This window comes from Ichthyophthirius multifiliis (assembly GCF_000220395.1).
Source record: "Ichthyophthirius multifiliis unplaced genomic scaffold scaff_1120509251426, whole genome shotgun sequence".
In the NCBI taxonomy this organism is placed as follows: Eukaryota; Ciliophora; class Oligohymenophorea; order Hymenostomatida; genus Ichthyophthirius; species Ichthyophthirius multifiliis.
This window is the reverse complement of record NW_004085885.1, coordinates 13234-38076: the sequence shown is the minus strand read 5'-3', so window position 1 is coordinate 38076 and position 24843 is coordinate 13234. Positions and strand designations below refer to the sequence as shown.

The following is a 24843-nucleotide window of genomic DNA, read 5'->3' as shown; positions in this document are numbered from 1 at the left end:
TTTATTTAGATTTTAGACTATTTGAAAATAAATATTTTTTTTTATTTTATTTAAAATAAAACACATTAATATTTTTGTAAAAATATAAATAATTTATTCATAGTTATAAATTTATAATTTTTTAAATATAATTTTTAAAATATGAATTTATTTATTTTAAAATAAAAACTATTCTACTCAGTATTAAAAAAAAAAAAAACGCATTAACAAATATTTAATAGAATACTTAATTTATTTTATTTTTTATGTATTAATTAAATAAGAGAAACTAAAATAAACAACATTAAACTAACAAAAAAATTAAAAAAAAAATGATTTATTTTATTTTAATTTTTATTTATTTTTTATAAAATAATGTCTAAAAGAAAGAAAATCACAAATCTTCTTTATCTTCTTTACCATCTTTACCATCATCTAAATTTTATTCTTCATTATCATCTCCAACTACATTTTTCTTTTTACCTTTAAAAGAATATAAATATATATAAAATTAATAATAAATAAAAATACCTTAATCTTCTTCATCTTCATCATCATCCAAATTAACTTCATAATCTTCAATAGGAGCATCTTTAGGTATACCTAATGCACTGTTAAGTAATCTGTAGAATCTTTATGCGAATCCAATAGGTTCTTTAAGGTTATAACCAGAGTTAACCATAGCTCCTTCATATAAGACTTTAGCTAATTCTTCAGTTTAATTATCAGGATCTTCTTTAACTCTTTCAAGTAATTCTTTAATAGCAGGATGATTAGGATTAATTTCAAGAATTTTCTTTTGATTAGCTTAAGGATTAGATCTATCAGAATTGGCATAAGCTTAGGCTCTAGAAATACGTTCCATTTAAGCTGAATAGCCATGTTCACTTGAGACAATAACACAAGGATCATCATGGAGTCTTTAAGAAATTCTAACTTCTTCCAAATCAGCTGTCAATAATTTTTTCCACCAATCAGTCAAAGGCTTTTTTTATTTTGAATAAATATATGGATAAATACTTTTTTTTTATTACTTTGAAGATTTTTTTAATAGCTTTGTTTCTTTTTTTTTCTTAGTCATTATCTTCAGGGAATTTGAAGTTACCTTTTCCAACATTTACGAATTTTTTTTTATTATATTCGGACATGTTTTAGAAAGTAAATTCATCAATTGGATCATCCAAAATTAAGACTTCGTATCCTTTTTTAAGTAATCTTTAAATAGTAGGATGATTAAGAACTTATTCTTTGCTATCTCCTGCCAAATAATAAATAGAATCTTGACCTTCTTTAGATCTTTCAATATATTAATCAAAAGAAGTTAATTCAGTAGAATTATAAGAAGAATACCATCTAGTTAATTTCATTAATTTTTCTCTATTAGTAGAATCTTCAATAATTCCCAATTTAATATTTTTTCCGAATTCCTTCCAGAAAGTTTTATATCTATCTCTTCTTTCTTATGCTTTTTTTTCTTATTCTTCTTTGTTATCTTCATTTTTTTCCTTTTCTTCTTCCTTCTTTTCACCATCTTTAACTTATTAATCATCTTAAGATCCTTATTCATCATCATCATAATCATCCGATTCATCTTTTCCTTCTTCATCAGCCATTTTTTTTATCATTTCAAGAGTTTTTCTTACCAATTTTCTGCTAATTACTTTCAACATTTTCACTTATTGAATACTTTCTCTGTTTACATTTAAAGGTAAATCATCAGAATCGACAACACCTTTAATAAAATTTAAATATCTGGGCATTAATTCTTCGAATTCTTCATTAATTAAAACTCTTCTTACATACAATTTCAAAGCAGTTGATTTACTATAATAGTTGTCGAATTAGTCATGTTGAGCTTTCTTTGGGCAAAACAATAAAGATGTAAATTCAACCTCTCCTTCTCCTTTAAAATGAATCCAATTTAATGGAACTTCATAGTCTTTACTGAAACTTTTATAAAAACTGACATATTCTTCATCTTCAATTTCTTCTTTAGGGCGAGTCCAAATTGCTTTGTTTTCATTCATTTATTTCCATTCAGGAATTTTTTCTTTTATTTTCTTTGTTTTTGGTTTTTCTTCATCTTTTTTTTTTCCTTCTCCATCTTATTCTTCTTTTTTTTCACCATCTTCTTTTTTTTCACCATCTCCTTTCTTTTCACTTTCTTCTTTCTTTTTATTTTCATCACTTTCATCATCTTTCTTTTCACTTTCATTTTCTTCAACTGGTACTTCTTTTTCTTCTTCTCTAAAAGTTCTCAAATAAATTGGGAAATTAATAAATTCTGAATGCTTTTTGATTAATTCAGACAAAGTTTTTTCTTCGACAAATTCGTTAGCATCTTGTTTTAAATATATAGTTACTTTAGTACCTCTAGTTATTGTTTATACTGTATCCTTTGTAATAGTAAAAGAATTAGCTGCACTACTTTCCCAAGTATATTATTCATCTTCATAATGTTTTGAAGTAACTGTGACTTTTTGTCCAACTAAAAAAGAACTGTAAAAACCTACACCAAATTAACCAATAATACTAACATTTCCACCTATTTTTTAAAAATATTTTTTAATTTTTTATATATATTTTTACCTTTAATAGCCTCAATAAAGTTAGTTGTTCCTGATTTAGCTATAGTACCTAAGTTTTAAATCAAATCATTTTTGGTCATTCCTATACCAGTATCAGTTACTGAGACTGTCTTTTCCTCAGCATTGTAATCAACATAAATTTTAAGATCACTTTCTCCTTCAAGAATTTTAGTATCTTTAACTGATAAGAAACGTAATTTGTCTAAAGCATCTGATGCATTAGAAATCAATTCTCTTAAGAAAATATCTTTTTGAGTGTATAAAGAATTAATAATTATATCCATTAAACGACCTACTTCGGTTTAAAATTCGAATTCTTCGGTTGAGGTCTCATTTGCTTTTAAAAGAGTTGCACTGAATGCAATCAATACAAATAAAAAGAAATATTTTATTTACATTTTTTTTTTTTTAATTAAAAATATTATTTTAAAATAATAAAATATACAATTAAAGTTTTGAAATTAATTTTTATATATATAATATAAATTATATTTTATTTTATTTAAATAAAGATATATATATATATATTGTTTCACACGTGTAATTTAATAATAATTTTTTATTGGTATTTAACATTAAATTATTATTAAACAAAACGTGTTTTCAAATAAATTTCTAATTTTTATATTTATAAAAATAATTATTAAATTATTTCTATTTTTTAAATAAAAATAACCATTTATATTATTTAAAAACACTATAATTTAATTAAAATTTTTGATTTCGAAAATTCTTAAAAAAAAATAATTCTAATATTAAAAAATAAGGAAAATATTAATAAATATATAATAAAATAGCAAAGTTAAATATTTTTCGAAATATCCAATATATAATATGAAAATTATTACAAAAACAAACTATTTTACAAATATATACTTTTCTAGAGTTAATATAAAAGTAAATCGAAAGGTAATGGTTGTTTAATATTATATAAACATGTCATATATTATTAGTAAATTAAAATTATATTTAATAATAAAAAAAATTGATGGTATATATGTAAACGAATATAATTTGTTCCTAATATTGTATATTTATTTTAGAGAAATTTACGTTAGTTTTAAAAGATTTAAAGCTTTTTAAAAAATAAACATAAAATAAATTAAATTCATATTATTATAAGAAAAAATAAAAAATTATTAATATATAAATAATATTTTTAAAAATACATAAAATTGTACTATTAAATATTAATTTTTTATAAAATTTAATAAATATATTATTAAATAAATATAAAATTTATTATTATAATATTTATAAAATAACAAAAATATAAATAAGTAATAAAATAATTGTTATTTATAGTTTAATTTTTATAAAACTAAAATATTAATTATTAAAAAAAAAAAAAAAAATTAATAAAAACTAAAAATATTATAAAAAAAAAAGACATTTTAAAAATTTAAGAAAAAATATTAAATAAAAACTCAAACTTAATAAAATAAATTGAAAAATATATCTTTACATAACAACATATTTAATTTATATATATTTTATTAACATAAATTTAAATTCAAAATGATAATTTCGTCTTTATTTTAATTATATTTATATTATAATAAATAAAAATATTATTAGTTATTAAAATATTCCAACTACTTAATCATATTTTGATCTTTTTATTTTCAATAATAATATTTTTTGAAAGAATATTTATAATTTAATTATATATCAAGAAAAAAAAAATATATATTATATTTTTATTTTCTTTAATACTAATATTAATACCTGTAAAAACATAAAAATTAATTTTAATTTTAAAAGTCCCAATTAATTTTGATTTTAAAAATAAAAATATTAAGAACTAAAAAAAATGCTTCAAAATTAATAATTTGAATAATTGTAATAAATTATTTCAGTTAAAATAGAAATATTTTCATAAGAATAAAGTCTAGAAGAAAAAGGGTTATTATATACGGAACTTTTGAATTTAAAAAAATAGCTTGATAATTACAAAATCTCTTAATAAAATGAATCAATATTAGAAGCTGGTAAAAAAAGGCAACAAATAAAAAAGCTTAGTTAAAAATTGTAAAAACAACATAATATATATATGGAGTAATTGTAAATAGAATAATGCTAATTTTTATTAAATAAATTAAATAATATACTTAAATAAAACATTAATATATAAAATCAAGAAATATATAATCAAGCCGAAAAAACAAAATTAATTTTAAAGGAAGAAATATAAAAATTAAAAAAAAATCCTGAAAATAATGAATTTTGTTTACATTGTTAAAAGTCAATATTTTAATTTGAGAAAAAGTAAAGAGAAAACATGAATTTTTATTAGATGACTATAGACAAAGAAAATATTGATTAAAATGATCATTAATAAATATCTAATTTTTTTTAATCTTAAGAAATAAGAGAAGTTGAATATAATAAAGAAGATGATTTGAATAAAGAATTTTAAAATTTAACTTAAGAAACTTATCATATAAAAAATATTACATAATAATTAAATGAAGAAATTTTTTAATAAACATAATAAATAGAATAGATAAAAAATAATACTGAATCGGTTTCTTAAAATGTTAATGCTGCAAAAAATTAAATTGATCAAGCAGATAAACAATTAAAATAATTTGAAGGAAATATTGCTAAATTAGCTTGCACAGCTGTTGGGTGTGGTTTAGGCTTTATTGCTGGAGGTCCTATAGGAGCTGCATTTGGGGGAGGATTTACAGGAATATGTATTAAAGGATTACTTAAATGATAGCAAAAATTGGTTATAAAATATTAATTAATTTATATATAATAAATATATAAAATTATATTCTTATAAATAATTTATTTTTATTTTATATTATAAATTTATATATATATATATATATATATTTTTAGTTTAATACATAATACTTAAAAATTTTTTTATTATAATCAATTAAATTATTACTTATTTGGTATTTATATTTGTGCTACAATAACACTTATATCATCTTACTTTCCTCCTCTATAATCTTTATAATTTTACTTACATTTAATTGCATAAGGAGATTAATAAGTTGGGTTTCGAGATAATTTAAATGCATACTTAGCAATAAAATCACAAACTATCTAAATATCTTAAATATTGTCAGAAATTTGCCAAAAAGGTCTAATACATTTATAAATTTAAAACTAATCTAAATTATCAAAAAGTCCATCAGATCCCATTACAAGAATATCATTATTTTAAATATCATGTTCATTAAAAATAGAATCATCAGGGTCATCATTTTATTATCCAATTTAATAAGGCATATTTAAATATTTTATTTATTCTTCACTTACATATAATGGTTTCTTTTTTATATTTAATAAAAATAATTAAGTAAATTGTCTTTATTTTACACTTTCGTTTTTACGGTAAAGAACATAACCACAATCACCTATATATGAGGTGTAAATTTTATGTTATATATTGTCTATTGTTATTAAACAACATGTAGATGAACCTTTTATCTATGTTTTTTGGCTAGCATCTATTAATAATTTTTTTGGATCTGTTATATATAATAATTTGTTTTCATTAAATGTTTTTTATATATTGTCTAATAATTGATTGCTATGCTATGATGGATCTATTCCATATTTTTCCCAAGAAGATACTCCATCTGCTATTGATAATAAAGAAGAACTAGTATAAACAGCATCTTCACATAACTTTTTGTGAGCTTTAAATGGATTTGGGATTATTTTTAATGCTGATTTAAAATAATTTTAAGTTATAATGGACATGTTTTATTTTTTAATACTATACAATTTATTTGATGTAATTTTTTCAAATAGTTTTAATTTTTATTTATAAAATAAAAAAAAAAGATTAACAAATATTTTATAAATTTAGATTAAATATTAAATAATTTTAATTTATAGGATTATGCGAAATTTTAAATAAACTAATTTTTATTTTTTTTATAAAAAAAACAGAGAAATATTAAAACAAAATATTAAATAATCTTAAATATAAATTATAAAATATTATTTGATTAAAAAAATAAATTGTTAATTAAATTTTATAAAATAATTACCTTAAAATATATATAGTATTTATTATCCTTTATTTTTATTTTTTAATTATAATTAGAATTAATATTTTTTTAATTTATTTATCTTAAATAATAATCATAATAATACCAAAAATAAATAAAAAAATGCAATAATTAAATCCTGACTTTAGCAAGTAAAGTTAAATATATAAATTCAAAAAAAACATGAACATATAATTTTCAAATCGTTAAAAAAAGTCAATTAGAAAAAATGCTAGAATAAAGTTGTTAAATATTTGCATAACTCCGTTTTAAGTTTAATGCTAAATATCCTGATACTGAATATATAACATTAAATAAAGAATACATAATATATATGAAGAACTAATTCAATATTTTTTATGAATGTATAGAAGAAATAAAAAATGAATTCAATACAGAAGAATATAAATTAATGTCTAATTTTATTGGAAACCTTTAAATAACTTGTAGAGTTTTACTATTTACTTAAATAAAGTGTTTTATGAATTATTTAGAGTGTAACTCTTTAAATAATGACAATGAACCTTTTAAATAATTCGATGTGGAAGAATTTTAAAAGCTTTCAAGGTATAAAATTAAAGTAATGAAGGGAACTGTAGATTTAGAATAGGTGAAGTATAAATTATCTGAACTAGAAAAAAAACAATTAGATCCGATTTTTCAAGAAGATTTAATGACGAAAGAATAATTTTTTAATATTTTAATGGAGAAGAGGAAGTTTATAAATATAAAAGAATCAAAAGCAGATAAATATATTTTAAATAGTATTAAATAACTTAATAATTAAATAAATAATATTGATACAAATTTTATGGAAGAAATATAGGAAAGTAATATAACTATATTATAAGAATTTTTTTTTTTTTTAATTAATAGAAAGTTAAAATATAAAAAATATGATTTCTTAAGCAAATCTATAAAAAATAAATTAAATGATTGATGAAGTAAGCTAAAATATGGATAAAAGTACAAAATAAAAGCTTAATTCTGTTCTAAAGTATATTTTTAAGAAATTCGATAAATAAAAAAAAACTAAAGTCACTGAAGTCCAAGTATTTAATTACATTTTTATAATTTAAATCATAATATAAAATTAAAGACTTAAATTGTAGGATCTTTTGTTCAAGATTATGAAAAATAGCTTTTAGCGTTTAATAAAAAAGTTTATGATTTAGAAAGATAATTAGATTATAAAGATAATATAAAAAATTAATTAGAAAAAGAAATTAATTAAATGAAAATAAATAAATAATAAAACAGCAAATAAGATATTTTAGAAAAATAATAATAAGCATAATTTATTGTTTAAGATTAATAAGTAAAAGATTTAAATAATAAAATTGAAGATTAAGTAAAATAAATTGCTATTCTTTAAAAAAAAATAGATTTTCTTTAAAATTAATAAAACAGAAGAAATTCAATTATATCAAATATTCAATTAAATACAAATATATAAACACCAGTAAATAATATAGAATAAAATCAAAATTAAAATAATCAAACTAATGAAGTTAATTAGTTAAATAAATAAAATTATTTATTAAAATGGAATAAATATTATACACCAAACTAATAGTAAAACCAATCTATTTACAAATTTTAAGACAGCTATGAAAAAAAATAAAATTTTAAAGATTTCGTTGGTATTAATAAAAAAAAATATTATTAAATTCAAAAAAAAAAAAAAAAAGAAAAAGAAATACAAGAATTAAAAACATAGAATAAAGAATATATACAAAATAATGAAGAGTATATGTAAGTTAAAAAAAAATCAATAATATAAAACTCAAGTAAAAATAATAATGACAATAATAATAATGATAATAAAAACAATAAAGATAATAATGATAATAATAATAATAAAAATAATAATAATAATAATAATAATAATAATAATAATAATAATAATAGTTTTCATTTTGAATAATAATAAAATTAGATGCAAAAAATAGTTGATTATTAATTTGATAATTCAATAAACTAATAAAAAAATTTAAAATTATAATAAATTAATAAAATTCGAAACTCAAATAATAATTTATTAACTCAATCATAAATTAAATTTTCTAACAATATTCTAAATTATAATGAATAGTAAAAAAAAACCTATGAATAATCATAAGTTTAATCTAATAATAATACCTAAATTAATGACCTACATGGAGATGAAAATAATGAATTATTAGATAATAAAATTAATGTAAAAATTAATAAAAATGAATTTGACCTAGAAACTTTAGATACTTATGAAAAAAATTAAAACTCATTATATTAATTAGAAAATGACTAAAATTAAAATGAAAATATTTAATAAAATACTATCAAAGATTCACAAAAAAACATTTCTAATATATAGAACATAATATAGTAGTTTAAAATTGATGAGAATAAATAAATTTAATAATCTTTAGCAATATTAAATGAAATGTAACATTATGAAAATCCTTAAAGACCTTCAATAATATAAAATTTATTTAACGCTTTGTTTATCAAATAACATTTTTAAAAAAATAGTGAATAAATAGAATAAGATGAAGGAAACTAAAATAAAACACAAACAAAAATTGAATAATAATAATCACAATATAAGTAATTTAAAATAAAAAATAATAAAGTAACTTTTTCTAACTAAATAAAAAATAATAATGAATATCCAAATGTATTTCAAAATAACTAAACATAAAAAAATAGCAATACTAATTTATCTAAAACCTCATATTTATCTGGCAATATTAAGACCTTTGAAAACTATAGTATTAATTAATTTGAAGATTATAATAGTGAATAAAATGATACTAAAAACAAAACCCAAAACAATGCGATTTCTTTAAAGGATTTATAATTTTAATCTACTGATTAATTTGAGGTAAAAAAAATAAAAGGAAAATCGGCTTAAATTAAAGAAATTATTAATAAAAAATAATAAGTCTATAATCAGATTTTATATCATAACTATAATTAATAAAAACCATTTAATTTATCAAATAAATAATAAACTTTAACAAATATAGAAACTTTACCAAATAATCCTTAATAATTATCTTCTAAATCAGCTAAATTAATAAAAATTACTTCTAATAGCTAAAATAATATTAAAACAGAAGAAAATATAAATAATATATAAGGATTTGAATTCGAAAACATAAAGTATTTTTTTTAAAAATAAAATAAAAATTATATATTTAAAAAATTTTTAATTTAAAAAGAGAAATTTATTTACATCTTTAAAATGGTGGTTTAGATATGAATTGGATAAAAGAAATAGGTTTTGACGGTCATAATGAAGAATAAAATCTTACATAAAAAATAGATTATAATGATCTAAACTTTGATTAGTTTGTTAATATATTTAGCAAAGTTTTGATTAAACATAGAGAATGTGGAAGTGTTTGTGTACATTTAGATAGATTTTATAAAAAAATTAAATTCATAAAAAATAGATCCCTTAAAAAGCATAGAATATTAAACTATTCGACTTTAATTGTAAAAGAGATTTTAACAAAAAAGTGAACTGTATTTTAATAAATTTTTTTAATTTTTTAATTTTTTTTTTTTTTTTTTACAGATATATAAATTAATAAATATTGTTAAATGCATAAAAAATAAATAATTATAAGAAAATGATTTAATATATAATTATAATCTAATTAAAAAAATGATTTATATTTTATTATTTGTGAATATTTATTTCTTTTTTAATACTTATAAAAGATTATAAATAATCCTAAATACATTGAAAAGTATATATAAATATTTTTAAATTTGTATATACTTTAATATTTTTAAATATTCATTTTTGATTTTAAAATTATCAACTTTTGCCCTATTTAATTTAACTTTATTCGTGTTTAGTTTCATATCTTAATTACCTTACATTTTCATTTTCTATTTTTTCAAAATCTTTAAAAAAATTATTAAAAAGTCTATTATAATTAAAATAAATAAATATTTACTTTCTTCGTCTTCACTTTCTTCATTATTTTAGCTTCTTTAAGATAATTAGCCGCCAATATTTTCAGAATTTTCATGTTCGTTTTAATGTTCAGAAGAATAGTTATGTCTATAACTTTTATCTTCAAAAATAGGTATTACTCTATTTAGGCATTTCAAAACTGAAATATCGGTTGCTATTTTAGAAGTATATTATGCTTTTGTTACATTTTCTATTTACTAAAAATAAAAAATAAAAAAACTTTTTGCTTGAAAAAAAAAAAAAAAAAAATATTTTGATAAATAAATACTTCAGGTTTATCTAAAGGAATTAAATTATCACGAAGAATAGTTGCAATTTTTTAGAGAATTTCAGATAATGCATTTTTAGGAAATTCTGTTTAGTATTATTAAAGAGATTTATTTTTACTTCCAATACACTTAAATATATAAAATAAAAAAATAAAAAAAAAAAAATTATAAAAAAAACTCTTTCTAATTTCATTAATGTCCTTAACATCCATTCATAAACTCTAAATTCTATCAGATTACAATGTTCAGATTTATCATTTACTTCAGTGTATTTTTAATATATTTCATCTATTTAAAGCTTTGCTTATTTACTTTCTTATTTATCAGTAGGAATTATTTCAGATTTAAGCTTATGTAATTTATTTCTTAACTCTTCATTATATTTTTTTAAGTGTTCTATTTTCTTTTCATAATCTGAAATTGATATTAATAAATGACTATAAGTTTATTCTCGATTTAAGAATTTCTAAACTATCTCACCAGCGTCTGTAATTCCCTTTTTTTATTTATTTATTATTAACAAAAATATAAAAAATATATATTTTTACTGTTCCGGCTTTAATTTTTTAAAATCCTTATTCCATTTCTTAATATTTGTTCATTTCTCTTTCCATTTTTCTTTTTAAAAAAGTGCTCATGAAATTATGAACTAAGAATAGTTTTCTCCATTTTTTCTTTATTTTAAGTAATTAAAAAAATAAATATAAAAAATTACTAAATTTTAATCTCTTATATCATTTGCAGCAATTTCTGCTATTTCTAACTATCTTTTAATTCTATCTTCCCTTTACTTTTCTAAATCCTATTTTTCAGACAAGCTTTTTTTAAATCCATCTAAGTTTTATTTTCTGTTATTTTATCCTTGTTCGATTGTCTAAAATATAAAAATTTTGCAATAAAATAAAAATAAAAAAAAGAATTACCTATAATACATCATTAAGTGCAAGCTAAGTTTTCTTTTATTTTTAATGTACTTTATAATTTCTTTAATTTGCACTCTATAAAACACTTTCGCCTAAATTTAAAATATCTTTTGTTCCATAAGCTCTAAGTTGGTAAGATATTATGTCATTCTTTGAAAAAAAAAAAAAGAAAAAAAAATTAATATTTAAATTTTAATTGTATAAATAATTATTTATTTTTATTTTAAATATATACTTTCATTCTATTTAACATATGCTCATATGTTTTCATATTCATTTCTGCATCCAATTACATTTGCTTAGTTTTTTCATAATCTTCATGTAATTGTTATAGTGTCTTATTTTAATTTATATGATTATATTTTATATTAATTTTATTTTTATTTACTAATTAATTTTATTCTTATTTATTAATATAAGCTTATTCTTATAATGTCATTGTCGCAAGTTCACTCTTTTTTTTTATTTTTAATTTAATTATATTCTATTATAATATTTTACTCTCATTTTTTAAATATCTTTTTCCCTTTAATTAGATGTATTTCTTAATAAATTAAATGACTTTTTAAGACCATTTAAGTTATTATGGACTTCCTTTTATTAATGAATTATCTATTTAATATTTTTTTATTTATGGGCTAATTATAAATAACAAAAAAATATAACTTTTTCAGTATTTGATATTTCAGGATATTATTCTTTTTAATGCCCTAATATATCATAAACATCACTTGTTCTAAATTTTATTTTAATTTTTATAGAAAAAATAAATTATACAGTAAATAAAATAACATAAATGTAAATATATTTAATTTTTAATACTTATAATATTTATCAATGCATCTTAAAGCTACATTACTTTGTGATTGATTTAAATAATTTTAATTATAAGTACTTAAAACACTACTATTTTGGTTCGTTGCAGTACTAATTAGACTAGTTTAATAAAGGTGCTTCTTTTTATCCTAAATTCTGTAATTATATTAGGCTTTTGTTGCATTTATCTATTTATAAAAATAAGAATATATTATTGCATATTTTAAAATAGAAAAATACATCTGGAAATTAAATATTTGACATTTTTCAGTTTTATATTTATATATATATATATATATTTAATTATTACTAAACAATTAAATTAATTAAATTGATAAAAAATTAAAAAAGAAAGATAAAAAAAGTACATGCAATTTTATTTTAAATAAAATACTATTAATATAATTAAATAATTATAATTTATAAAATTATATAAATTGTTATATTTTAATTATAATATCAATTTTTTTTTTAATATCTAATAATTATTTTACATAATTTATTATATTAATATAATTATAGATTTATTATCAATCTCATATATTTATTTTTAAAATAAATTATAAGAACCCTATAATTAATATATCTATTAATAAATGAAAAAAAGAGACATATAATTTGAATCCAGAATTAATCTTCCTTCCGTTCAAAATATTTATTCTTAAAAATATATATAATAATAAAATTCATATCCAATCATTTAAATGAAATAGCATTAAAAAGAGTATTTCCGACATAAAAAACACAAATCTTATTAAAAATTATGCCACGCATCATTAATTTTATCTAATCATTAAAATTAAACAAAAGACTTAAATTTTAATCATTTAAGTATATAGAGATAATTAGTAAAAGCTCATTTAGATAAAAGTAATGCTTTATCGCCTTAAAAGATAAATAAACCTGATATTATTGGAAGTTTTTAAGACTTTTCATATAAGAAAACTAAATAATATAAATCGTGCCAAGATTTGAATATAGAAAAAATAGCAAATTAAAATAATCAAGATTAAGAAGCAACAAAAGGAAGTTTAAGTTACATCCCTTCAGTTATGAATATTAATATGTATGAGAGGGAGGTAATAACTAATTAAGAAAATTAAAATTTAGAAATAATTAAAAATGCATAAAATGAGCTTAAATAATACTTAGAAAATTACTTAAAATTAAATGAAAAGCTTGTAGTTTTAATGGAAAAAAAATGTTAATTAAATTAAGAAAAATTCATATTTTTTATAATGTCTTTTATTGATTTTTCAATAGAAAATTTTAATTAAAAATTAAACTTTTTAACTAAAAACGAAACAAATAATAAAAATGATGATGTCCCATTATTTTTCCTATAAAAAATTCCAAGCGAAATAATGCATCCTATTTATATGTAGATTTTATAGTTTTTATAATCAATTTGTAAGGAAAAAGATATTTCTAACTTTATAAAAAATCTTAAGTTATTAATAAAAAAATATATTCTACCCGATACTTCAATTGAAAGACTCGGAGGATTTAGTTATATAAAATTTCTTATCCAAAAAGGGATAATAATATATAATGAATACCATAGCTAAGAAAATAATATAGGAAAATTAAACAAATAAAATCAAGAAAATATAATAAATTAATATATTTTGCCTTTTTATTGCTCTCTAATTAATAATGAGAAAGAACGAATTTATATGTTCGCAAAAATTATAAAGAAAAACTTACCGTCATTAAATTATTATGATTTTTTTATTATAAAACGAATTACTTGGGAAATTTTTGAAGAAAGTAAATTTATTGCCAAAGATGATGTGATTAAAAAAATGGAAGAATTAAGATTTTTCCTCTTTGATTTTTTATATGAAAAAATTGAAATTTTATGTAGTAGGATAAGCCTAGAATATGAACTTGTTTCTTTTTTTAAAAATAAATAAGGAGACTTTTTATTATTTTTTAATTAACTTTTTGCTTTTTTTTATAAAAATAAACCTTTTTCGGAAATGATGGAAAATATAAAATGTTTAATATAATTTAATTTCAATGAAAAATTTTTTGACTTACTTGAAGTATTTCTTATTAAAAATTTAAAAAATAATAATTTAAAATACATAATTGATACCAAAATGCAAATTTAAAAAATAAAAATAAAATTATTTCCTTAAAATGACTTTTATACGCTTTTTGATTATTAAACTGAAAATTTTGTTAGGAAAATTACTGATTTTCTAATTAAATGGTAAAAAAATTATTAGTATACAAGTACATTTATTCAAAGTTAATAGAATTATTAAACTTGCATATCTCTTCTATTTAATTGGATTTTGAATTAAAATAATATTTATTCTATTTTAGATAATGAATGCATCCTTTTAAGTTTTAATAATAATATATCCTAATTTAATTTTTGGATGAAAGGTGCTAAAGAATTTATCAAATAAAATTATATAAACTATGACAAGATTAAATGTGAAAAACTTATAAAATATTTAGAAATGTGTATCCTTTTATAAAATAAATACAATTTTTTCGATTGAAAAATAAATTATCATAATTAATGATTATAAAAATAATATACATATACATATAAAAAGTATTTCTGGAATTATTAATAATTTTTTATTTTTTTATTGTTTTAGATTTTTTTAAAAAATTTATAATTTAAAAATTTCTAAATAAATTTATAATAACTTTACAAATCATATTTATGAATAAAAACTATAATAAATTAATATAATATAAAATTATTTAATAATATATAATTATTATATAATATTATAGTATAGAAAAAAATATATTATAATTATATTATATTATATTGTATATAATTATATATATAAAATAAATTAATAGTATAAAAATTATTTATATAAAAAACATTTAAAAATATAAAATAAAATTATATTTATATATATTTATAAATGAAAAATTGTATATTAAATTAAATTAAATTAAATTAAATTAAAAAAATTAAATTATAATAATAATAATAATATTCATATTAAAATATTTATATTTTTGAACTAAAATTATCATTATTAATTATAAAATTATAAGAAAAAATATAAATAATAAAATAAATTTACAATAATATAATTTTATATTATTTATAATTGCATAACTTTATTTAATTTTAAAAATTCTTTATATATATAATTATATATATATATATAACACATTAATGATATTGCATAATTATATATTTCATAATAAAATATAAATTAAATTATACCTTTTAATTTATATATTTTGTATTTTTTTATAGATTTTTATATAATCAAAAATTTAGCCTCACATAATAAAAAATATAGTATATAATAAATTCTAAAATATATAAAAAAATATCATTAAATGAATAACCAATAAATATAAACAACCCCATTATAATTAAATATAAAAAAAGATAATAATTATATAAAAACATATTTTAATGTAAGTGATGATAAATAATAAGACTTTGAGAAAATATAACATTATAAAAAAGAAAATAAAGAATGTGGAAAAATTCCAAATACTATGTTTCAATAAATTATATTTTAGAAAGAAAAAAATAGATTGAGTCTGTATTGTGTATGCCTTAAGTAAGAAATTTTCGATTATTTGCTCCAAAATTAAATTAGATATTATATAGTACATTATACATAAAAAAAAAGATGAAAATAAAATAAAATAATTAAGAATAATAAATATATGTTTCATGAAATAAAAATATATTATATATAATATTAAACAAAATTATTTATTTTATAATAATAAATAGATTGATTAAATTAATAAAATATATAAAAATAAAAAAAATATATATATTTATTTAAATATATTTANATTTTTTTTTATATATTTTTTTATATATATATATATATTTATTTTAATTTATTATAGATTTATTTTTTTACTTTAAAATATTTATTTATATATATTTTTTTGTCTTAAATAATTTAAATTAATTTTTTTTTTTTTTTTTATAAATATTTCAAAATTTAAATTGTATTAATTCATCTTATTTTATAATAAATTAATTTCTTTGTTCAAGATTTTTCAAACTAATTTTTTTTTCAAAAAACTCATTAACTCCAATAAAAATAGCCCATTTAAATTTATTTTTATTTAAATAATCTAATTATTTTTCAATTTTTTAAGTATGTAAAATTATTTAAACTTCAACTTTATCTTATTTAATATATTCACTTACTTAAAATGCATAAATTTTTAGTTGTTTTTATATATCAACATTGATATTTTTTTCTTAAACTATTACTACTCCTACTTTAATTTTTTTGCATTGTAAATAAGGGAAATCATCAGGTATTAAATAAGCTATTCTTTCGATTCCAGCTGCAAAACCAACTCCATTTAAATTAGTTTATCTATTTTATTTTGTATTATAATATTAATAAATATTACTTTTAATTCATTAACGATGCTAATTAATCATATCTTCCTCCTGCTATTATTGTATCTTATGATTTACCTTTATGATCTTTATTTTTTATTTCAAAACAAACTTGATTGTAATAGTCTAAGCCTCTAACTAAATGATAATTAACAGAAAATCTTATATTCAAAGAACTTAAAACAGATTGGAAATCTTAAAAATATAGTTTACTTTATTATTTCATTTCATTTATTAATAGAGGAGCTTTATTAACGATTTCTATATCCTATAATAATGATAATACTTTTATTTATAATAAGAATATAAATATATATATATATATATATATATATATATATATATATATATATATATTTATTATGATAATTTACCTCTTTTTCTTTTGAATCTAATATTCTTAAAGCGTTTCCATTTTTAAGCCTTATTTTACTTATTTCGGAAAGTTAATTTTTATTTTATTCAAAATAGCTTTTTAAAATTGCATTATATTTAGTTCTATCTTCCCAATCTCCTAATGTATTAACTTATAATTCATATTAATTTATTTATAGAGCTTCTAAAATTTTTATTGCTAATAAAATAATCTCTGAATCAATAAGATAACTATTTTTCTTATATTAGTATTTTATTTTTAATATTTTTTTTTAATATAAAACTTAATTTTCTCTATGGATATATTCTATTCCCATCTAGTTAAATTATCTATATCTTCCCAATTAAGGCCTTTCATATCTATACATAGGCCCAAAATAATAATATTTTTCAACCTATTCAAAAGCTTTTTCCTTTTCTAAAATATGTCTCATTATTCCTGATGTACCTTCAGGTCTTAAAACTAAATCAGAACCTGAAAGGTCTTTTAAACTATACATTTCCTTTTTTATAATTAAAAAAATATTTATTTGAAATTTTAATATATATATATATTTATTTACTTTATGAATTATATCAGAATATTCGCCTAAAGTTCTTTAAAACACTTATCTTTGTTCTAATATATTTTACTAAATTAAATTGTAACCACTTCTTTCAAATATTAAGCTAGATTTATTGATGATATATTAATGTTTTTTAAGCTATAAACCTAGAATATCTTTCATTCCTTTAACAGATTTCATAGTAATTTAATTTATTTTTTGATATAATAATATAATGTTTAGTTTATTAATATTTTTAATATTTTATTTTAAGATATTTTAATAATTATTAATATAGTTATTTTATATTTTTATTTTTCTAAATAATTTTTCATTTTAATTTAAAATTTAGCCGTCAAATCAATATTGTAATATTAAAAAATATATAATATATTTTTTTCAAAGATTTAATAATATATTATTATATATTATTTCTAAATTTAAATTTCTTAATAATTTATATTATAAATTTAAGTTTTTCTTATCATATTATATTTAAATTAAATTTATATTATTTTATTTATTTGCAATTATTATAGTTTTTTTTTATTTTTATAATTAAAAGTTAGAAAATAATATTTGTTTGAGTATTTCTTACAAATAAAATATATAAAAATATATATTTTATTTATTAAATCATATATTTTTAAAATAATAAATAATTTTTTAGTTTTTTGGTTATAAATATCATTTAAAAATCAATAAAAATAATTTTATTTAAATTAAATTATATGAGAAAAAAACATAAAATTTATAATATAAGTAATAATCCACATAATAATATACAATAATATTTTCTTTAAATATAACAAATAATTAAATATTTGAATTATATTATTAATTGATTTAAAATATAAACATATATGATTGCAATATTTGTCTCGATAATAAAAGACGGATGCATTATATAAATTATTTTAAAATTATACAAATATATTTTTATAAAAAAACATTATTAATTATAATATAATTTAAAATATAAAATAATTTAATTTTAATTTATTTATTATTTTTTATGAATTTTTTTTTTATAAAAAAGTTAAATTTTATTATCTTAACTTAACTTTAAACACTTGAATTGTATTAAAATATAAATAAATAAAAAATGCTAATTTATATTATATTTTAAATAAATTTTAAAAAAATAAACATTTTTTTATTTTTTTATTTTTATTCAATTTTTATTTATTTGTTTTAATGTCTAATAAAATCACAATCAATAAAAAATAAACCCTATAAAAAATCAAAAAGTTTCTTTTTTTTTATGATTGAGTATTTGAAAAAAAACAGTAAAAAAGTAAAAAAACACCAAACCAATTATTATTTTTATAACATATTATTAATTTTTATAAATAAAAAAATAGCATTAAAACAAATGAAATTTATACCTTTTTAAAATATATAATTTATTTATATTTTAATTTTTTTTAATTTTATATCAATTTCTGATGGTGTTAAAATTATATTTGTTTAAACTAAAAAACTATACTTATGAAAGAAAAAAAAAAAAAAATTATAAAAAAGATTTATTAATAATTATAAAAAATTATAAAATATAAAATATAAAATTTTAAAAAATAAAAATATAATATATTTTTTTATCAAATAAAAAATAATGTAAGAATTAAAATAAGAGTAAAATTGCCCAAACTATAATTCCCCAACTATTTAACTTTTAAGAATATAGGAAATTAAAGATATGTAACTAAATTCCTGTTCATCTCCAGTAGGGAGTAATTATTCTTCACCTGATGTAAATAATAGTTACAAACAAATATTATATATCTGTTAATAAAAAAATATAAAAGAGAAGAAAAAATAAAAGAGTAGTACTTAATAAAGCTGCAATGAACTAAGAATATGTAATTGAAGAAAATTATACTTAAATTTCTCATTAAAAAACACCTGAAGATATATCTATAATAAAATAAAATTTGAAGAATCATTTTGTATTTTCTCATCTATAAGAAGATTAATTGTAAAAAAAATAAAAGCAATAAATATATATGAATAAAATTTAATATAAATAGAGATAATTTAATAAGTAAAATGTTCTATTGTGAAACTTAAAAAGATTAATACTTAATAAAAGAAGGAGATTCAGCTTCGACATTTTTCATTTTACAATAAGGAAAAATTGAGCTATAAATTAAATAAGTACCAAAACGTCAAATACTACCAGGAGAAGCTTTTGGTGAATTAGCTTTATTATATAACGCTCCAAGAAGTGCATCTTGTAAAGCTTTCGAAAAATGTTTTATGTGGGCTATCGACCGTAATACATTTTAATTTATTGTTTAAGATATGATAAACAAATAATATGATGAAAATAGAAATTTTGTTGAAAAGCATTAATTCTTTTGTAAAAAAAACTTAACTTATATTATTATTTTTATTTTAAACATAATAACAAAATTATAAAAATATTAGAAAATTTAACAGTAAATTAGAAAGATTCAGTAGCAGCTGTTTTAATGAATTAACATTATTAAAAAGGAGAATTTATTGTCCATGAAAACGACTAGGCATCTTCATTTTACTTAATAAAAAAAGGAGAAGTAAATGCAATTAAAGGTGAATAATTTGTAAGAACTTTACAATGTGGTGATTCTTTTGGAGAAGCAGCTTTAATACCTGGAAATCATACAAGATTTATGTCTATTTAAGCAAATACTAATGTTTAAGTATCTGTTTTAGCAAGAGATACATTAAATAAAATATTAGGAGAAAGGGTAGACATATTGATATATAAAAATACTTCTAAATGGATAATAGAAAAAATGCAAGGTTATTAGAGTTTAACTAAATAACAAAAAGAATTTTTTATAAACAACTTACAAATTATTTAATATAAGAATAACTAAGTAGTTTTGAATAAAAATACTTTAATAAAATAATAAATAATAATAGTTTTAGAAGGCCAAATAATTAAAAATAACGATACTTTTTTACAAAAAGGATAATTTATTGGGGAAAAAGAAGCTTTTTCTTAAGAAAATAATGATATATTTGATGAAGATCTAGTAATAATTGGACCTGAATGTAAATTAGGAGTTATTTAGATAGATAAATTAGAAAAGTAATTAGGTAATTTGTACTAATTGACATTAAAAAACCAAGAAAATAGTGTAAAAGAAGTTGAAGAAAAAAATAGAGAAAAATGTATTTTAAATAGTATGACTTTGTAAGACTTTGAAGTAGTAAAAAAATTAGGTTTCGGATAGTTTGGAAGTGTCTATTTAGTAAAAAAAGGCGATAATTTATATTCTATGAAATGCATTTCTAAAGCTTAAGTATCTAAAGAGAATTTATAGAAACATATCATAAATGAAAAAGTGGTAATGTAATTTAACGATTTTCCATTTATTATGAGATTTTTACGTTCTTTTAAAGACGAAAGGTGTATTTATTTCCTTCTTGAATATATCTAAGGTGTTGAACTTTTTGATGGAATTCGATAAATTGGACTTTTAGGCACATATGATTCTTAATTTTACATTGGAAGTATTATTCTTATGCTTGAATATTTGCATGGAAATAATATTATTTATAGAGATCTTAAACCTGAGAATATTATGGTCGATAAATTTGGTTATCTGAAACTTATTGATATGGGTACTGCTAAAATTATGAAAAAAGAAAATAATGTTGTTAGAACTTTTACTATTATTGGTACTCCACATTATATGGCGCCTGAAGTTATTTAAGGAAAAGGTTATAGTTTTTTGGCTGATTTATGGTCTGTGGGTAATTTTTTTTTTTTTTTTTTATAATTATTAAAACAAAAGGAATCATATTATATGAATTTATGTCTGGATTTGTACCTTATGCTGAAGAAGCAGATGATCCTTATGAAATTTATGAAGAAATAATCAGAAAAAATATAGATTTTCCAGATTATATGAATGATGAAATTGCAAAAGAATTTATAAAATAATTACTTAGTAAAGTCCCTGAAATCAGAATTGGTGGATCTTTCTAAAATCTTAAAAATAATATTTGGTTTAAAAACTTTGATTGGCTTGCTTTATATGAAAAAAGGTTAAAACCAGCATATATTCCTGTAATCTAAGATTTCTATTTTGAGAATACTTATACTAATATTAAAAATATTGAAGAGGTTGTAAAAGCTGAAGGCATTTAATCAGTTTAAAATGTTAAATTAAGAGGTAAAAAATATGATCCTACTTGGGAAGAAGCATTTTGAAAATAAAAATATTCATTATGAAGCATATTTTTATTTATTAAGTTTATATTTTTCACCAAAATTTTTATTTTTAAAATACTTTATTATAATTATATTTAATTTATATTATATTTTTTTTTCCAAACAAAATCTTTTTTTCTTATAAAATTAAACGAGTTTATTATATAAAAATAATTCATAATTTTATATTTAAACCTTTTCTTTTCTTTGATAAACTTATATATATATATTTCTAATAAGAGATTTACCCATATGATTATCGGTATAATAAACATATTCGATTATTTAAACATTATAAAATATCAAATAAAAAAAATTAAAATTTGTATTGTAATTTTGATTAAATTATATTAATTGACAGAACATATTATCTCTTTTTTTAATTAAAAATAAACGAATTTTATATTAGTATTATTTCTTAATAATTATTAGTATTATTTCTTTATAATTCCAATTCACTATATCCAAAAAAATAAATAGTTTAAAAGGGTTTTTAAAACTCCTTAAATATGACTATCAACTTAAACTTAATAATGATAACTTTCATAATTTTATTACTCTTATTAGGAGTCTTAATGGATGAGTATTTCTATTAGTTTTTCTCCTGGTTAATCTTCAATATATTTTTTTTTATAAACAATAAGTGTCTATTTCCTAAATCAAAAAATCAGTATCATCTATACTATAAAAAATAATTAATTTTTATTTTAAATTTATAGAATAAGCATATATATAATTATTAATTTTACATGTTTTACTTATAAATATAGTATTTCCAATTATCAAAAATAATTGAATTCCTAATGAGTAATGTTTATTTTAAACAACAGCCATAACTATAAACTTAGAAGCATATAAAGTTCTAATTTTATGTATTGGAATTATATAATTGTATTGTAAATCTAATTCGAAAATATATACTATATGAATTTCTTAATTTATCTATAAAAATTATTAATTATTTTAATTCAAGTATAATAAAAGTTAAATTCATATTTATTTTTGCTAAAATTTTAGATATATTTTAATTATTTATCTTACTATATTTAAATAAGTCTACACATCTATATTTAAGCCATATCATATTAACAAATCCATCATTTAAAATTTAGAATATTAATATTTCCATATTCTGCACATAAAATGAACGCTATATTTTTATGCTATATTGCTTAAATATATAAATTGTAAAAGATTCTTTAGCATATTTGTTCAAAAAAACTAACTTAAAGTCTTATTTATATATATTTCGAATACAAAAATTTTATATTCTTGTGGTAGGTATTAAATGAATATTCGAAATTAAAACTTAAAACATATTAAGTTGAAATTCAAATTATTTATTTTATAAAAAATTAAAGTTTTAATTAATATAATTTTTTATTTTTAATTCAAATAATTTAAATAAATTACTTAGGGTATATAGTCTACTTTCTTATTAAAATATAAGATTTTTTTCATAAGATTCTATATTTTGAAAAATTATATCGTTATATTAAGCAGAAATTAACTTTTAAATATATCATTGATATTTTTAATGGACATATATATTTATATTGATATTTTTTCTATCATAAAACATTATTTCTTGATTTTTATTTATAAGCTAAACCTTTTTTTAAAAATTATTTTATAAATATTATAGCTAATTTTATGATATATACATAATTAACAGTTTCTAATATTTAAATTAAATATCATAGAATTTTATATTAAAGTTATATTCATTAACTTATCCAAGATTTAATAAATATTTTAGGATGATATTGAATGAAAAGTATTTACTTTTTAATTTATTTCTGGCTAAGAATATTACTTTATAAGTAAATAAATTATACAAGATTTATTTACTTTATATACACTTAAAAAATTACCGAAAATAAAATAAAACACAATATAAAATTGATAATTCTAATTTGAAATTCACTTAATTAAACAAAAGCAATTACATTATATTATTTTAATATACATTTCTTAATAACTTAATATTTAAATATTATTCTGAATGTATAATTTTTTATATTCATTTAAAATTACATTTATATCAAAATGCATTTTTTATTTATTTAAATAAAAAATAAAATATTTATCAAAAAAAAAAAATATATATATAAACATATTATAGTTTTCTTAGCCGAGCATGCATTTTAACCAAAAAAGTTTACTTTCATACACAATTAAAGAATTCACATTAAATTTTGCATTTTAATTATAAATGATAAATTTTAATATTATCTGGATTATTCCATATATTATCAAAATAAAACAATTATAAATGTAATTTATGTATAATGAAACGAAGTAAGTAACAAAATTTGATTAACTTTTCTGAAAAAATAAATTAGACCTAAAATATATAAGATATAAATATATTGCAAGTGTTAAAAAATAATGAATATTTTATTAAATAAAGTATCAAAAATATGTATTACTTATACTATGATTAATATATATATATTGAAAGTTATTTTTCAGCATATAAGTTGTCTTATCTTTAAATATTTATATATTCTTATGAAGACAAATAACAAGAAGTTTAATAATATAAAACATAAAAAAGAAATGTATTAAATACTATAAAAAAACGATATTGACTCTATGAATTAAAACTCCCTATTTGTAAATAATCCAAAAAAAAATTTTCTCTTATATTTTAAATATAATAGACTAATGGATTTCACTTAATTTAAGAAATCTATGGATTCATAATGAAATTTGATATATATATTCTAATATATCGATATTATTTAAAATATTAATTTTCTTTTAAAAATGAA

At 17.1% G+C, this 24843-nt stretch overlaps 6 protein-coding genes across 6 annotated transcripts, besides 36 other annotated features; 2 read left to right on the top strand and 4 right to left on the bottom strand. All coding sequences in view use genetic code 6, as the record gives it.

Annotated features, from left to right (window-relative positions):
- Positions 1-112: 112 nt before the first annotated feature.
- Positions 113-154: a microsatellite.
- Positions 155-238: 84 nt separating this feature from the next.
- On the bottom strand, positions 239-2965 carry IMG5_201300 (hypothetical protein; the record flags this gene model as incomplete). The annotated part of the gene is made up of 4 exons (XM_004023943.1): positions 239-462; positions 511-964; positions 1014-2524; positions 2569-2965. 4 exons carry the CDS (start codon positions 2963-2965, stop codon positions 374-376), a joined length of 2451 nt encoding a protein of 816 aa, XP_004023992.1. The 3' UTR covers positions 239-373.
- Positions 2088-2156: a microsatellite.
- Positions 2527-2566: a microsatellite.
- Positions 2966-3503: 538 nt separating the features above from the next.
- IMG5_201290 (hypothetical protein) lies at positions 3504-5289 on the top strand (the record flags this gene model as incomplete). Its single annotated transcript, XM_004023942.1, has 2 exons — positions 3504-3519; positions 5069-5289. The coding sequence occupies 2 exons, from the start codon at positions 3504-3506 to the stop codon at positions 5287-5289; spliced, it is 237 nt and encodes a 78-aa protein (XP_004023991.1).
- Positions 3760-3830: a microsatellite.
- Positions 3766-3830: a microsatellite.
- Positions 3767-3809: a microsatellite.
- Positions 3874-3944: a microsatellite.
- Positions 3902-3950: a microsatellite.
- Positions 3910-3955: a microsatellite.
- Positions 5290-5453: 164 nt separating the features above from the next.
- Positions 5454-5816, bottom strand: IMG5_201280 (protein phosphatase 2c-related protein, putative; the record flags this gene model as incomplete). Its single annotated transcript, XM_004023941.1, has 1 exon — positions 5454-5816. The coding sequence occupies one exon, from the start codon at positions 5814-5816 to the stop codon at positions 5454-5456; it is 363 nt and encodes a 120-aa protein (XP_004023990.1).
- Positions 5817-7939: 2123 nt separating this feature from the next.
- Positions 7940-7984: a microsatellite.
- Positions 7985-8001: 17 nt separating this feature from the next.
- Positions 8002-8038: a microsatellite.
- Positions 8039-8381: 343 nt separating this feature from the next.
- Positions 8382-8496: a microsatellite.
- Positions 8497-8547: 51 nt separating this feature from the next.
- Positions 8548-8604: a microsatellite.
- Positions 8605-9621: 1017 nt separating this feature from the next.
- Positions 9622-9678: a microsatellite.
- A 432-nt stretch (positions 9679-10110) lies between these two features.
- Positions 10111-10144: a microsatellite.
- A 205-nt stretch (positions 10145-10349) lies between these two features.
- On the bottom strand, positions 10350-12010 carry IMG5_201270 (hypothetical protein). Its single transcript, XM_004023940.1, has 7 exons — positions 11987-12010; positions 11544-11901; positions 11377-11502; positions 11007-11324; positions 10828-10956; positions 10540-10756; positions 10350-10486 (listed from the first exon to the last, which is right to left on the bottom strand). Exons 2-7 carry the CDS (start codon positions 11898-11900, stop codon positions 10398-10400), a joined length of 1236 nt encoding a protein of 411 aa, XP_004023989.1. The 5' UTR covers position 11901; positions 11987-12010; the 3' UTR covers positions 10350-10397.
- Positions 10960-11005: a microsatellite.
- Positions 10968-11005: a microsatellite.
- A 108-nt stretch (positions 12011-12118) lies between the features above and the next one.
- Positions 12119-12182: a microsatellite.
- Positions 12183-15267: 3085 nt separating this feature from the next.
- Positions 15268-15325: a microsatellite.
- Positions 15276-15326: a microsatellite.
- Positions 15278-15322: a microsatellite.
- A 155-nt stretch (positions 15327-15481) lies between the features above and the next one.
- Positions 15482-15524: a microsatellite.
- A 789-nt stretch (positions 15525-16313) lies between these two features.
- Positions 16314-16350: a microsatellite.
- Positions 16345-16468: a microsatellite.
- Positions 16375-16399: a microsatellite.
- Positions 16416-16487: a microsatellite.
- An 87-nt stretch (positions 16488-16574) lies between these two features.
- On the bottom strand, positions 16575-18042 carry IMG5_201260 (hypothetical protein; the record flags this gene model as incomplete). The annotated part of the gene is made up of 5 exons (XM_004023939.1): positions 16575-16589; positions 16619-17224; positions 17314-17553; positions 17599-17817; positions 17878-18042. 4 exons carry the CDS (start codon positions 18040-18042, stop codon positions 17162-17164), a joined length of 687 nt encoding a protein of 228 aa, XP_004023988.1. The 3' UTR covers positions 16575-16589; positions 16619-17161.
- Positions 17243-17296: a microsatellite.
- Positions 17564-17593: a microsatellite.
- Positions 18043-18280: 238 nt separating the features above from the next.
- Positions 18281-18367: a microsatellite.
- Positions 18368-19366: 999 nt separating this feature from the next.
- Positions 19367-19453: a microsatellite.
- Positions 19388-19448: a microsatellite.
- Positions 19397-19448: a microsatellite.
- Positions 19402-19448: a microsatellite.
- Positions 19402-19453: a microsatellite.
- A 228-nt stretch (positions 19454-19681) lies between these two features.
- IMG5_201250 (hypothetical protein) lies at positions 19682-22138 on the top strand. The gene is made up of 4 exons (XM_004023938.1): positions 19682-19837; positions 19890-20221; positions 20290-21606; positions 21648-22138. Exons 1-4 carry the CDS (start codon positions 19707-19709, stop codon positions 22064-22066), a joined length of 2199 nt encoding a protein of 732 aa, XP_004023987.1. The 5' UTR covers positions 19682-19706; the 3' UTR covers positions 22067-22138.
- Positions 22139-22469: 331 nt separating this feature from the next.
- Positions 22470-22516: a microsatellite.
- A 1613-nt stretch (positions 22517-24129) lies between these two features.
- Positions 24130-24177: a microsatellite.
- Between the last annotated feature and the right edge of the window lie 666 nt (positions 24178-24843).